A 14636-nucleotide genomic window follows, 5' to 3' on the forward strand; every position below is an offset into this window, starting at 1 on the left:
AGAAACTTCAGCCTCTGGTTCGATTTTGTGCTGATCGGGCAATAGACTAGCTTGACTGGTTGGGGTATTTGGCCTATCCCTGTTGGAATTTTCGTTTAAGGGATATTCAGGCATGTTAATAATTACTGAGCTGCATGCTGAAGCGGGGCGAGAGTGCTCTCTCAAAGCTTCCTCTCCTATTTTACAGAGATTTTGAATGTCTGGAGCTGAGGAATGAACTTTTAGAATTTCATTAATTAGGTTCCAATAAGAAAAGGCAGTAACTGGGACCTTTTCAGGACCGAAAGTCTGGAAGTAATCTTTTAAAGTCTCCGACTCTTAGCCAGCATTGGTGGTCTATAGTACCCTCTTGAGGGAACCAAGGGCAGGTTTTTAACAAAAAATCAAAAAAATGTGTGAGATCTTTTTTCTTAACTCGAGTTCCTCGTGCCTTGAGTGATTGTTTGACCTGACTAACATATAATTCGTGTTGGGAAGTTACTTATCCCATGTTAGGGATGGGGGCTTACCTTTTGTTGGCTTCTTTTCTTCTTTCTGTTTCTTCCTTTCACCGGCACTAATTGATTGCTGAACAGATCTGTCTCGCAACCGAGTTTATTCGCGGTGATCCCTGGTGTGGTTTTCTTTCTTTCTTTGACTGCTGAACGGATCTGTCTCGCAACCGAGTTTATTCGCGGCGATCCCGGGTGCGGTGAGTGTGAGAGGCCTCTCTCCTTGAGTGCGGCGTTCCGTCTCTCACAGAATTCAGGGCCCCACGTTGGGCGCCAGTTTGTCCCGGCCCGCGGGACGTTCAATGGAGGCTCCGAGTCCTGTGAGGGAGGAATGGTATGGGACAAGAGACACGAGGAATGACAGCAAGACAGGTTTCTGATCAAGCTGCAAATCTTTATTGAAGAGGCAGGGTATATATACTCTAAGGGTGGAGGGAGTGGCTAGTGAGGATGGGTGGCGGCCTAGGATTGGCTGCTGCTGTTGCTAGGGTGGAAGGCAAACGTAGGGGGATTGGCGGTTGCTGTTGCTGGGGGTCTGGGATTGGTGGTAGCTGTTGCTGGGGTGGATGGCCAATGGGCGGCTACTGTTTAGGCGCGAACTAGCTACTGCTTGGGTGGGAACTACTGTTACTTCCTAGAAGAAGGCTAATTATAGCTTAGGCTGTTCTTGCATCAGCCCTGGCGGCCATGTTGCATGTTACCGGTATCGCTGAAGGTGAATATTATATATGCTACCTTAATCGTCCCCAACAGGTTCACCTTCATTCTTTTGCATATGCACATCCAGTTTTCCCTGCGTCATTTGCTGGAGAGACTATTCTTTCCCCATTGAGTGGACTTGGCACCCTTGTCAAAAATCAGTTGGCCATAAACGTAAGGGTTGAATTCTGAGCTCTCAATTTGATACCATTTGTCTATACGTCTTTTCTTGTGCTAGTAGCATGCTGTTTTGATACTGTGACTTGGTAATAAGTTTTAAACTCAGGAAGTGTGATTCCTCCAACTTTGTTCTTTTTTATGGTGGCTTTGGCTATTTGGGGCCCATACCCTTACAAATAAATTTGATGATTGGCTTTTCCATTTTTACAAAGGAGATTGTTGGGATTTTGATTGGGATTGCATTGAATTTGTAAATCTCTTTGGGTAGAGTTGACATCTTAACAACATTTAGTCTTCCAATCCATGAGCATGAGATGTTCTTCCCTTAAGTTAGGTCTTCTTTGATTTCTTTTAAAAATTTTTATAGTTTTCTGTGTGCAAGTCCTTGTCATCTGTTTTAGTTTCCTTGGCTAGTCAAACAAATACTATTCAATCATTTGGCTTAAACAATGGGAATTCATTAGCTTACAGTTTTGAGGCTAGGGAAAAGTCCAGATCAAGGTGTCATCAAGGCCATGCTTTCTTCCTGAAAACTGGTGTCTGGGGCTGGCTGCAGGTGATCCTTGGTCCTGGGCTCTTCTGTCACATGCCAATACATATGGAAGCCTCTCCAGGACTCTCCTTTCTCTTCTGGGTTAAATTGATGTTCAGCTTCTTGCTTTCCATGGCTTGTTTTCCCTGAATTCCATTCCACCTATAATGGACCCTATTAGTAGTATTAAGTCCCGTCCTGATTGAGTTGTGTCACACCTTAATTGAAGTAACCTCATCAAAAGGTCCTACCTACAATGGGTTCAACCCACAGGAATGGATTAAGTTTAAGAACATGTTTTTATGGTGTACATCATTCTTCCTCCGTTACTGATTTCTAGCTTCATTCCATTGTTATCAGAGAATATACATTGTAGGAATTCAGTACTTTTTAATTTATTGAGACTTCTTTTGTTACCACAGATGTAATCTGTCATGGAGAATGATCCATGTGCACTCAAGAAGAATGTGAATTTTGTTGTTGTTGGGTGAAGTGTTCTATATGTGTTCTGTTAGGTCCAGTTGGTTTAGAGCACCATCTGTATAAGTTAGGGTTCTCTAGGGAAACAGAATCAACAAGAGATATCTATAAATATAAAATTTTATAAAAGTGTCTCACGCAACTGTGGGGATGCACAAGTCCAAATTCCATAGGGCAGGCAGTGAACTGGCAACTCCGACTGAGGTGTTTGATGAACTCTTCAGGAAATGCTTCACTGGCTAGCTGAAGAAGTGAAGGTCCTCTCTCTCTCTTCCTTAAAAGTCTTCAACTGATTGGATTAAATCCAGCTGACAGAATTTTCTCATTGTGGAAGACATGCCTTTCTTCAATGTAATCAGTCGCAAGAGCAGTCAACTGATGACTTAATAAACCAGCCTTCTGGTTTATTAACCAGCCACATATGTCCTTGCAGTAACAGGTAGGCCAGTGTTTGCTTGACCAGACACCTGGACACCATCACCTGGCCAAGTTGACACGTAAACCTAACCATCACACCATCCAAGTCTTGTATTTCCTTGTCGATCTTCTGTATAGAAATTCTATCCATTATTTACAGTGGTTTATTAGTCTCCTACTATTAATGTAGTATCATCAATTTCTCCCATCAAATCTGTCAGTATTTGCTTCATATGCTTTGGAGCTCTGCTGTTAGGTGTGTATATATTTATAATTGTTGATCTTCTTCAATTGAACTCTTTATCAGTATATAATGATCATCTTTCTCCCTTGTAACAGTTTGAGACTTAAAGTCTATTTTATATGGTATTAGTATAGCTACCCCAACTCTCTTTTGGTTACTACTTGTATGTGTATTTTTTTCTATCCTTTCACTTTCAAGTTACTGATGTTTTTGAATTTGAGTCTTTTGTAAACAACATATAGTTGGGTTGTGCTTTTTTTAAATCCATTTTGCCAATTTCTGCTTTTTACTGGAGAATTTAATCCATTGGCATTTAAAGCCATTACCGATAATGCAGGGCTTTCTTCTGTCATTTTGCTATGTAACCTTTTATGTTTTATACTTTTCTTGTCACTCAATTAATTCTTCCATTAATGCCCACTTTCATATTTATTTGATCTTTTGTATTGTACCATACTGAGTGCCTTTTTATTTCTGTCTGGATATATGTTTCATCTGTTTCCCTTGTGGTTACCATGAGGTTAAAGTTTAACATCCTACATATATCTAACAATGATATCTGATTTGCTAAAAACTTGACTTCAATAGCACACACATACACTGTTCCTACATCCCTCCCTTCTCCCCACCTATTTTGTACTTGCTACAAATTATAGCTTTGTGCATTGTATGTCCAAAACCATAGATTTATCATTACTTTTTATGCATTTGCAATTTAGCACCTGTACACAATAAAAAGTGGAATTATAAAGCAAAAAATAAAACAATAGTATTGGCATTCATATTTAACCAAATGTTAACTTACTGGAGGTCTTTATTTCTTTATGCCCCTTTGAACCACTGTCTAGTATCTTATCTTTTCAGTCTGAAGAACTCTCTTTAGCATTGCTTGTAGGGCAAATCTAGTGGTGATGAACTCCCTCAGCTTTTTTCCATCTTCATCTCTCTTTCATTTTTGCAAGAAAGCCTTGCTGGATATAAAATTCTTGGTTAGTAGTCATTTTCTTTCAACACTTTAAGTATTTCAACCCACTATCTTCTTGCCTCCATGGTTTCTGATGAGAAATTACGACTTAATCTAATTGGGACTCCCTTGTACATAACTCATTGCTTTTCTCTTGCAGCTTTCAGAACTCTCTCTATGCCCTTTCCATTTGACAGCTGGCTCTGTATGTGATAGGGCAGGTTTTTATTCAAGTTTATCTTATTTGGTGTTCTCTGGGTTTCTTGGATGTGCATATTCACATCTTTTGCCAAATTTGGGAAGTTTTCTGTCATTATTTTTTGAATATTCCTGCTCCTTTCTCTCTTTCTTCTCCTTCTGAAACTCCCGTAATGCATATATTAGTACGCTTGGTGGTGTCCCAGAGGTCTCTTAGGCTATTTCTCTTTTTATAATTCTTTTTGGTGTCTGCTTTTCAGCCTAACTCATTTCAATCATCTCATCTTCAAGTTCATGGCTTCTTTCTTCTGTCAGCTCCAATCTGCTCTTGAAAGCTTCCTGGTAATTTTTCATTTCAGTTATTGTGGCCTTCACCTCTAGTAGTTTTGCTTGGTTCTTTTTTAAAATTGCTATCTCTTTATTGAGATTCTCATATTATTCATTTATTGTTATCCTGATATCCTTTAGTTTTTTTCTCTGTATTTTCCTTCATCTCCTTGAGCATATTGAAGATCATTGTTTTAAAGTCTTTGGTATGTCCACAGTCCGGTCTTGTTTGTTGATGTTTCTGGATTTTTATCTCTTCCTTTGGATGGGTCATCCTTTCTTGTTTCTTTCTTTTTTGCTTTTAAATCTTTTGTTGCATACTATACATTTTAAGATTTTAAAAATGTTAGCTCTGGGATTTATTCCCTGAGATGTCTCTTTCTTGAGTTTGCAACCAGCTGGTGATATGACAGAGATTTTCTTGAGTGTCAGGAGCTAATAAAACTAAGCAAACCTAAGCATAGAAAACACATTACACCATCTTTGAAAATTGGCTTTTCATTAATTGGTGTCCCCATCAGAGTTCAGCCCTCCTAACAAGAAGGTCAGCTCAATGCAAATGCAAAGTTCAGGTTCCTTCTTGTCTTTTCTGGGTCTGTGTCTTGTCCTGGGCTGATGCTTGCTAGTGGCCTTAGGAATTTCCCTGTTTATAGGAGTTTGAATGCCCTCTCTTCTTTCAAGGAAACAGACCTTCTCCCTCTTCTGGTCGTTCCCCTGCCAAGTTTAAAGCAGGTAAGCTTGGCACCAGGCGGTCTGCCTCAATTGTTTTTTACACTGCTTTCATTGACTTGAGCTGCTTTTGCCTGGACAGCAAATTCTGGGAGCCTGGACAAGCCAAAGAGGGGTTTCCTAAGTCAGTCTTTCCTAGCTGTAACAAGACCTGGGACCTACAAAGAGAGCACTGGTGGGCTCCAAACTGCCCTGGGGAGGGGTTGTGGGAGTGACTGAGAAAGATGCCACTCACTTCCTCCATGGCTCTCCAAAGTTGTGCTTTCTTTACTCAGCCCCTGCCCAGCAAATGCAGCCCTTCAACTGTGCTCCATAGCTCGGAGGAAGTATCTACTCTTTCAGTCTCCTCTGCCACCTTTGTCCAGGGCAGGTTGGAACAATTGCCACCCTCAGAGCTGGGTCCCCAGCTATCCAAAGTAGCTAATCAAAAGCCGTGGTCAGCGATTTGCCTACACCCCAGCTGTTGAGGAATTAGATTTTTGTGTCCCTTCCTGGCACTAGTGCTCTAGTGAAAGGCTGGACCCCACTGCTGCCTGCTGCAATTGTGGGGGCTGGGCAACAGTAACCATGGGAAAGCAACTTACTAGTCTTTACCATAATTTACCAGTCTCTTTCTCCCACTCTTCCATCATTGCTGTACAGTTTTCTGCTGGACTCTGGAGTTTCAAAGTAGTTGGTTCAGAGAGTTCCTGCCTGTTTAATAGTTGTTCTGGTGGAGGGACTGAGTTTTTGCGCTTCCTCCTCTGCCATCTTTCCACGATTGAATTTTAAAAGTTTCTTTTTCTATTCCCTGTTGGTCCCTGCTCAAATAAAGTAATCACACTTGAGTAAATTATTTCTCACACTGTGTCTTGTGGAGAACACTGCAATCACTGAGGAGTCAAAAAATTACTGACAGACATAAGAGACTTATTACTCCGAGTAGCCTGGAAAGGCATCCAATTGGTCGAGTGAGTTAGTGTGATTAATGAGCAAGGCAGGGGTCAACAGCAGAGGTGGAGCTCTGAGTTGAATTTCTTTTCCTTAATTCTAATGAAAAAGGGATGGGGGCTAGCTCAGACACAGAGAGTCGAGTGAGGGCCTGGATAATATAGAATCAGCATAATTGCAGCCCTGGATGAGTTGTGCCCCTTCCTAGCTACGTGCGTAACGTCCCAACTCAGGCCTTTCTTATTGAGAAAATATTTGATGAGGATAATGGAAAACAGCATTACAATAAATACTGAAGACTGCTGGGAGAATGCCTAGTCTTCTCATAAGTCAAAAGTCAAACATTTAAGGGGCTGACAGCTATCTCCTCATCTTCCTAGGGCTCAGTTTAAATACCCACCACTCCCCACCCTTGGGGGTCTTCTTTGGCCTCCCCGAAATGCTAGTTCCTACTCTTATAATTTCACAGCTCTTTGGGCATTTCTCTGTCACATTAATCAGAACTGTAACTCACAGTCACCTGTGTGATTATTTGATTCCTCTCTCTCTCCCATGGAGACAGGGACCAGGTATCTTGTCTTTACTTCTTCTTTTCCGGCTCCTTCCACCATGCCTGGTTCACAGTAGGTGTTTAGTAACATTTGTAGAATGAATGAATGAATAACTCCTCTCAACTGCTACTAAATTTTGTTGTGATATCCCATCCTTTACATATTAAGACTATTTGAGGTGGTCAGAGAAGTATATCTGATCAGTTCAATATCTTTCAAAAACTAGAAATTTCTCTTGATAAGCTTTTGAAACAAAGGATATGTTTTTATGAAATGAATTATTGGTTTCCAAAGGATAATGCCTATCTGCAGTTATTGTTTTACAACCTCTGAGCAACTCAATTACACGAGGCTTGTATTTCAGGGAGGGGATTACATTGTCAAATTAAATTCCACAAACCAAATTATGAAATACCACTGCACACTCTATTAAATGGCTGTTATTTTTTTTTTTTAAAAAAAAGGAAAAATAAAAAGTGTTGGAGAGGATGCAGAGACATTGAGATTCTAGTGCACTGTTGGTGGGAATGTTAAGTGGTGCAGCCACTGTGGAAAGCAACGCTGCGATTCCTCAAAAAGTTAAAAATAGAATTACCATATGACCTGGCAATCCCACTTCTAAGTATATACCCAAAGAAAATGAACAAGGGGTCTCAGATACTTGCACACCAATGTTCGTAGTAGCATTATTCACAACAGCTAAAAGGTGGAAAACAGCCCAAGTGTCTAGCAAAAAATGAATGGATCAACAAAAATGTGGTATATATACAATAGAGTATTATGCCTCCATATGAAAGAATGAGGTGTGCTGCAACATGCAACATGCAACATGCTGCAACATGCAAGAACCTTGAAAACAGCATGATTGATGAAATAAGCAAGGCATATAAGGCCAAATGTAGGACATCCATTTTAAGAGACGACTTGAAATAGAAAATTTGCACAGATAAAAGATAGACTGGAGGTTACAGGGGCATGGGGGAGTGGGGAAATGGGGAGTGTTTGTGAAAATTAAAACAAACAATTGGATTCCTTTTCTCTAACCTGGCACCAAGCCCCTGTGTTTCCTCATAGTGAAGATTTTGTGTTTCCTCACAGTGAAGATTTACTAAAACACCATTGGGAGGATTGTCAAAGTCATGGGAACCAAAGGGTGATGGCCGCTGAGTCTGTCTTATGGGCTGTAACTAAAGATTTTTTCTGTAGTTCAAGATTCAGGCCATTTCTACACCCTTTCCATAAGTGATGTTGTTGGTTCTTAATGTGGGTATCAGATCTATACGGCAAAATGTTTTATGGGAATCTTTCATCTGTTTTTTCTTCTGTTGATTTAAGGGGAAATGTCTAGAATAAATATCAAAGGGCCATACATTAACAAAAAAGAAAGTCATAAAATTGGCCTACTGAAGAAAAATGTGATTTCCCTCTCTGCTCTCCTCCAGGACATTGAAAACTGTTTTTTTTTTTTTAAATTGTTGTTTTTTTATTGTTTGTTTTTTAAATTTTTGATAAAGTTAAAAAAATAAAAAAATTACCTGTGAATTTTTTTAATTAGAAGAAATTATGAATAAATGTTATGCAGAAAAATCATGCATAAAATACAGAGCTCCCCTACACATAAACCACCCTATTATTAACACTTTGCATTTGTGTGGTACATTTGTTACAACTCATGAAAGAACATTTTAATAATTGTACTATTAACTATAATCCATGGTTTACAATAGGGTTCATTGTGTTGCACAGTTGTATTTCTTTGTGTGTTTTAATTTTTAGTCTAGTAACCTATATACAACCTAAATTTTCCCCACAAGGCAAGTTACTAAAAGCAGGTATGGATGTGAACATTGACCTTCCGAAGCTGGTTTGAGTCTGACTCAATGTTTTCTCAAAAAGTAATTCTAACTCCACAGAGCCCATGCAGGCAAGAGGAAAGAACTTTGGGCTGAAGCAAGTGCCCCGTTTGGAAGCATTTTCCCTGGTCCCCTCATAATATGACACCGTGGTGGACAATAAACAGTCCCTACAGACCTTGGTGAAATGTTTTTCCACAATTGAGACAACATCAGAGTGTGGCTAAAACCTCCAGGTGGCCTGTTCCCACTCTGCATGGACAAGAAATACAAAGATAGATATATATTTGGGATACAAATACTAGCCTTTTTTTTAGCGTGAACTAGTATGTCTCAAATAGTGCGGTGATTTACCACTTAGACAATTTAAATACTTTGAAATAATTTTGAAAATTTTAGGCATTGGACTATTTAAGCATATTTCCCAATATGCAACCTGATTGTTTTTTCCCTTAGCCTGTCTGTTGGACTTTTTAAAAATTATTCATTTGCACACAACAGTTTCTAAATTACAATACCAACTCTACTAATAACAATATGATAACAGAAAATAGTTTTAGCCTTTCTCTTGTTTTTTTTTTTAGTTCATTTTACCCTTTGGACATATTCCACTAGGAATGTCCAGCAAATTACTGTTTGTTTTTAAAGCTTGAAAGACAGTAGGAAAACATGACTGTTATATTGATTAAAGACTGCAGATCTTTAGCCACCGGTGTCTCTCGTTTTGTAAATATGCACTTCTCCCTTCACAACAATTTGCATTCATCTGAAAACCAAAATCTAAACTTGGTCGTGCCCCAAGATTGTGTTTCAGACCCAGAACTTGGTCTTGCTGGGCAGATTTGCCATTTAGACAGACGGAAAGAAAACTGTTAATTCTGCAGAGGTGGATGTGAGCAGACTCCTCCCTTCATACAGCAAGCATGGAAGGCTGCTTTACCTAGAGCAGAGAGGGCTGTACAAGCCCCAAATCAGCACACCTTAGACCTGATCAAACACACCTGTGCCCTCCTTCTCCCAGGACTCTCAAGACCGTCACTCCACAATGGCAGTGTCCCCTTGGTGCAGTGACATCATGCCCTCCAAGGTCAGTCCGGGGTGAGGGACGGATGGACCTTCCTTGTGTGACGGCAACCACTCTTCTCACGCTGCCCACAGCCACCCACCCTGCTTGTCCCCCGCACTGGGCACTGTGTGGGAAAGGTGGAGGCACAGCCAACATGGGAAGAGCTGACACTGCAGGAATACAGAGACTACAGCCTAAAGAATGAAGGAGAGGACGTGGTTGGACGATGTGTTTATTCTATCAAATTCTGAACAGTAAATTTAACACGGTTGATCACAATTGCTACATACTCTGGGTAAGACTTGCCTTTGTGGTCATCATCCTGGAGCCAACCACAGTAATGACCTTGGCGACAGTCCTTGGGAACCCAGATTGATGTGGATGATGCAACACCGTGGTTATGATGCCATCAGCATCAAATAAATGTAGGAGCAAGATGACTTATGATGTTTCATTGCAACCAGGCTCCAACAACCCGTGGCTTTGGGAGGATTAGCAGTGTGACTACTTATTTCTCACTGTGGGAGACATGAAGTCAGTCAACAAGGGCAGAGTTCACAATAAAGGCCAGGACCTGAGCAGGAGGAGATGGTGCTGGGATGCCATGTGCCCTGACTGGGCAATCAATAAATACACAAGAACCCCTTGTCTATCCATTATTCTAAATATTTACTGGTAAATAACTCTGCCTCACATGGGGCCCCCAAATGTTGTAGCATATATTGTTTTCATCAAGGTAAAATTCAAATAACTTAAAATCAATCATTTTAAAGTCAAAAATTCAGTGGCATTTAGTACATTCACAATGTTGTGCAACCATCCTAAACATTTTCATCACTTCAGAATGAAACCCCAAACCCATTAAGCAGTCACTGTCCATTCCTTACTTCACCCCAGGCCTGGAAATCACTGATCTGCTTTCTGTCTCCACGAAATTGCCTATCCTGAATACTTCAGGTAGATGCAATCATGCAATATGTGACCTTTTGTGTCTGGCTTCTTTCACTTAGCGTAATGTTTTCAAGGTTCATCCATGTTTTAGAATATATCAGTAGCTCATTCCTTTTCATGACTGAATAGTATTTCATCATATTGGATAGACCAGTCATCTGTTGATGGGCTGTTTTCACCTTTTAGCTATTATGAGTAAGGCTGCTATGAATATTCATGTACTTGTTTCTGTTTGAGTAACTGTTTTCAATTATTTTGGTTATATACCTAGGAATGGAATTGCTGTGTCATGTGATTGTTACACGTTTAACTTTTGAGGAACCACCAAACTATTTTCCACAGCAGTTGAATCATTTTACATTCCCACCAGCAGTGCTTGAGGGTTCCAATTTCTCCATATCCTTGTCAACACTTATTTTCTTTTGTAATATAAATTTTATTACAGCCAGCTAAGTGGCTATGAAGTGGTATCTCACTGTGGTTTTAATTTACTGTAATATAGTTTTCACCAAATTATTTATTTAGGCAGAGGCCAGTAAAAATACGTGCCCAAGATCTTAAATACTCTAAGAACAGCTCAAAACATCTCCACACACACACATGTGATGGAAAATTACTCAGCAATAAGAAGGAATAAAGTCCTGAAGCAGGTAACAACATGGATGAACCATGAGGACACTGTGTTGAGTAAAATAAGCCAGACACAAAAGGACAAATATTGTATGATCTCACTAATATAAAATAATCATAATATGTAAACTCATAGATATCAAATCTAGAATATAGGCTACCAGGATGGATATAGAATGAGGCTAGAGAATGGGGAGCAGTTGTTTAATATGTACAGAATGTTTAACTAGGTCAAACTTAAACATTTCAAAATGGATAGAGGTGATGGTAGCATGTTAATGTGAGAATAATTAACAGTACTGAATGGTGTGGAAAGGGGAATTGTGTGGAATGTGGTGGAAAGGAGAAGTTTAGAGTCAGTATGTCACCAGAAGAAAAGTTGGAGGTTAAAACATGGGAATGCGTAACATAATGAATCTTGCTGTGGACAATGACTGTGATTAACTGTATGAATATAAAAAAATTCTTCCATGAACTAGAACAGATTATAACACTATATAAGGAGTTAATAATAGAGGGGTATATGAGAAAAATGTGCCTATTGCAAACTATGGGGTATAGTTAATAGTACTATTTTAATAGTCTTTCATCAACAGTAACAAATGTACCACACCAATACAATGGGTCAATAATATGGGGAGGGATAAGGGGTATGGGAGGATTTGGGTTTCTAAATTTTTATTTCTTTTCTGGAGTAATGAAAATGTTCTAAAATTGATCATGGTGATAAATACACAACTATGTGATGATACTGTGAGCCATTGATTGTATGTGAATATATTTCAATAAAATTGCATTAAGAAAAAAAAGAACAACTTCATTAAGAACCAATTAAGGAACTGACTTCCACTGCATGCCTTGAAATTCTCAGCTTCAGAGTCATTCATTTGTTAGATTACATAGACCACATAGATGTGTGATCATAATCTGTAAGCATATTTGGGGATACTGGTTGGTAAGAAATGCAGAATCTCAGGTACCACCCAGCCCTACTAATCAGAATTTGCATTTGAGCAAAGATCCCCAGGTGAATCTTATGCTCATGAAAGGTGGAGAGCTTCCTGTCTTACTGAGGAGCCAGAGAGAAAGGATACACCATAAAACTATTTACAGGTGCAACAGAGAGCTGTCAAGCTTAATAAGATACAGGTGCAGTGTGTACTGCTGGAGCAGTGGTTCTCAACCTTGGCTGCACATTGGGAGTCTCCAGGAGAGTTTTAAAATATTTGAGTGTCTGGGTTCCACTCCCCCCACCCCAGGGATTCTGATTTAATTGGTCCTGGGTGGAGCCTAAGTAACAGGACTTTTTAAAAACTCCTCAGGTGATACTAATGCACAGTTTTGAGAACTATTTGTGTGTATAGCATTAGCTGAACTTACTAGAAAGAATGCATAGAGATTTGTAAAGTAGTGAGTTGGAAGTGGGAAGGAGCAAGATTTGGCAGTGAGGGCAGTGTGTAAGGAGGGGACAGAGTTGCTAGAATAGGGCAGAGTAGAAGCTAGGGCTTGTAGTGGGAAGAATTCATTGATGGAAGACTTGCAGCCTGAAAGCAGAATTTTAATATTGTGTGATGGTTAATTTCATGTGTCCCACTTGGCTAGGTGATGGTATCCAGTTATTTGGTCAAGCAAGCACTGGTCTGACTGTTACTGTGAGGGTGTTTTGTGGATTTCAATTACCAATCAGTTGATTGCCTCTCCGACTGATTGCATCTACAATCAACAAAGGTTGCCTTCAGCAATGAAAGGAGTTTACTCATTCAGTTAGTTGAAGGCCTTAATGGGACAACTGATGATTTCATCAGTCAGAAAAAAGAATTTCTATCTACTCCAGAAAGCCAGGCTCTCCCAGGGAATTCAAAGTCACTTTCATTGAGTTTCCAACTTGTGGCTTCTCCTGGGGATCAATGCCACCACTGAGTTTCCAGCTTGTGGCCTGCCCTACAGAATCTGGACTTGCCAATCCCCAAAGTCACCCAAGTCAATTCCTATAGTAAATCTCTTAATGCTTACATATGTATGTAATAACATATAATATTAATATTTACACATAGGTATGTACCTCCTGTTGGTTCATGCATTGTGCAAAAGGCAATTGGGAGAAAATCAGACATTGTGCAAAAGGCAATTGGGAGAAAACTAGAGTCTATCTGTGAGCTAAAGAAAAACAAAACCTACAACTCCCAAAGGTGATGTGGCCGAACAGTCTAACTCTAGAGAGATCCAAGTTTGGGAAAGGCTTTATGGTGGCCGGTAAGGGTCAAACGTGGCCAATTCTTTACACAAGGTTAGGAAACTAACATGAGAATATCTGACCCTTCCAGATGCCCGCCCAATTGAAAATTCCCCTCCATGCAGTGTTAACTTTGCTCATGGGCTCTGGAGTGGAAAAATTTCCAGATTTCAGAGCTGGGGAGCTCAGGTAAGTGTAAGGTATGGAATGGCCCACTCGCTACCGCGGCTGCGCAGGGACAAGGCCCTTCTGGGATGTTTTACCTGGCTGCGGCCATGCCAGGTTTCTATGTTCCTGTCTCTAAAACGCCTGAACACAAGATCCGGTGATCTGGGTGCCCACTGCAAATAACAGTAAGATGGTGCCCAAAATGCTTTCTCCTTTGGTTGAAGACTGGGCTCCCAAAGCCTTTATAATTTCCTTTAAGTTGAAAAGAGACCCCTCCATTGTAATTGGTCGTGCACGGACGGCTTCGGAAGTTTATCGACATCAAGTGGTTGTGGCCAATATCCCTGAGTCACGACGTTCCTTTGTGGTTACTGTGATCAAAGACTCAGAAACCAAGTTATTGCTATCAGAGGCAGAAGTAGAAAAAGGCATAGAGATAGAAGAAAAGAGAGTGGATAATCTTCAGTCTCGACACACAGCTTTTATATGTGGCAAAAACTGAAGTAAAAACTTCTAATGGGTTCAAAAATTTTTCAGTGGACCAGGGCTCTTAACAGAGCATGAAGGTGAGAACTAGAATAAATCCTTTGCTTTCATGAGGACAGACAAGATGAAGGGAAAGGAGAAAGCAGTGCATGCAGGAGATTATGTCTGGTATTTGTCTTGTAAAGTTCGTTTCATATCATTAAAAATGAAATGAAGGCAAAGCAGTTATGACCAAACCACCTGTCACACTCATCTGATCATCATCTTGGTTTTGAAAATAAATGCAAGAATTGCTTCTCACCTTTCAAAAAAAGAACTTATTGAGAATTATATTCTATCCCTCAAAATTTACTTGTGATCCAGAATACCAGCCTTCATACTGTAAAAAGATTATGGATACATGAGTGGTCATGTTTTGCAAATCAAATATTTAAGTGCCTGTTATGTGCCAGGCCCTGTGTTGAGCTACGAAGATTAAAAATATAAATAAACACGGCTAGTTTGGGA

At 40.0% G+C, this 14636-nt stretch overlaps 1 protein-coding gene across 1 annotated transcript; it reads left to right on the forward strand.

The window, feature by feature from the left end:
* Window positions 1–13729: 13729 nt before the first annotated feature.
* LOC119507149 (phosphopantothenate--cysteine ligase-like) lies at window positions 13730–14145 on the forward strand. The gene is given in 2 exon segments (XM_037800257.1): window positions 13730–13826; window positions 13829–14145. Coding segments are annotated over 2 exon segments (414 nt in total).
* Window positions 14146–14636: the final 491 nt, after the last annotated feature.

The sequence above is a fragment of the Choloepus didactylus genome, chromosome 12, assembly GCF_015220235.1.
Source record: "Choloepus didactylus isolate mChoDid1 chromosome 12, mChoDid1.pri, whole genome shotgun sequence".
Lineage (NCBI taxonomy): Eukaryota > Metazoa > Chordata > Mammalia > Pilosa > Megalonychidae > Choloepus > Choloepus didactylus.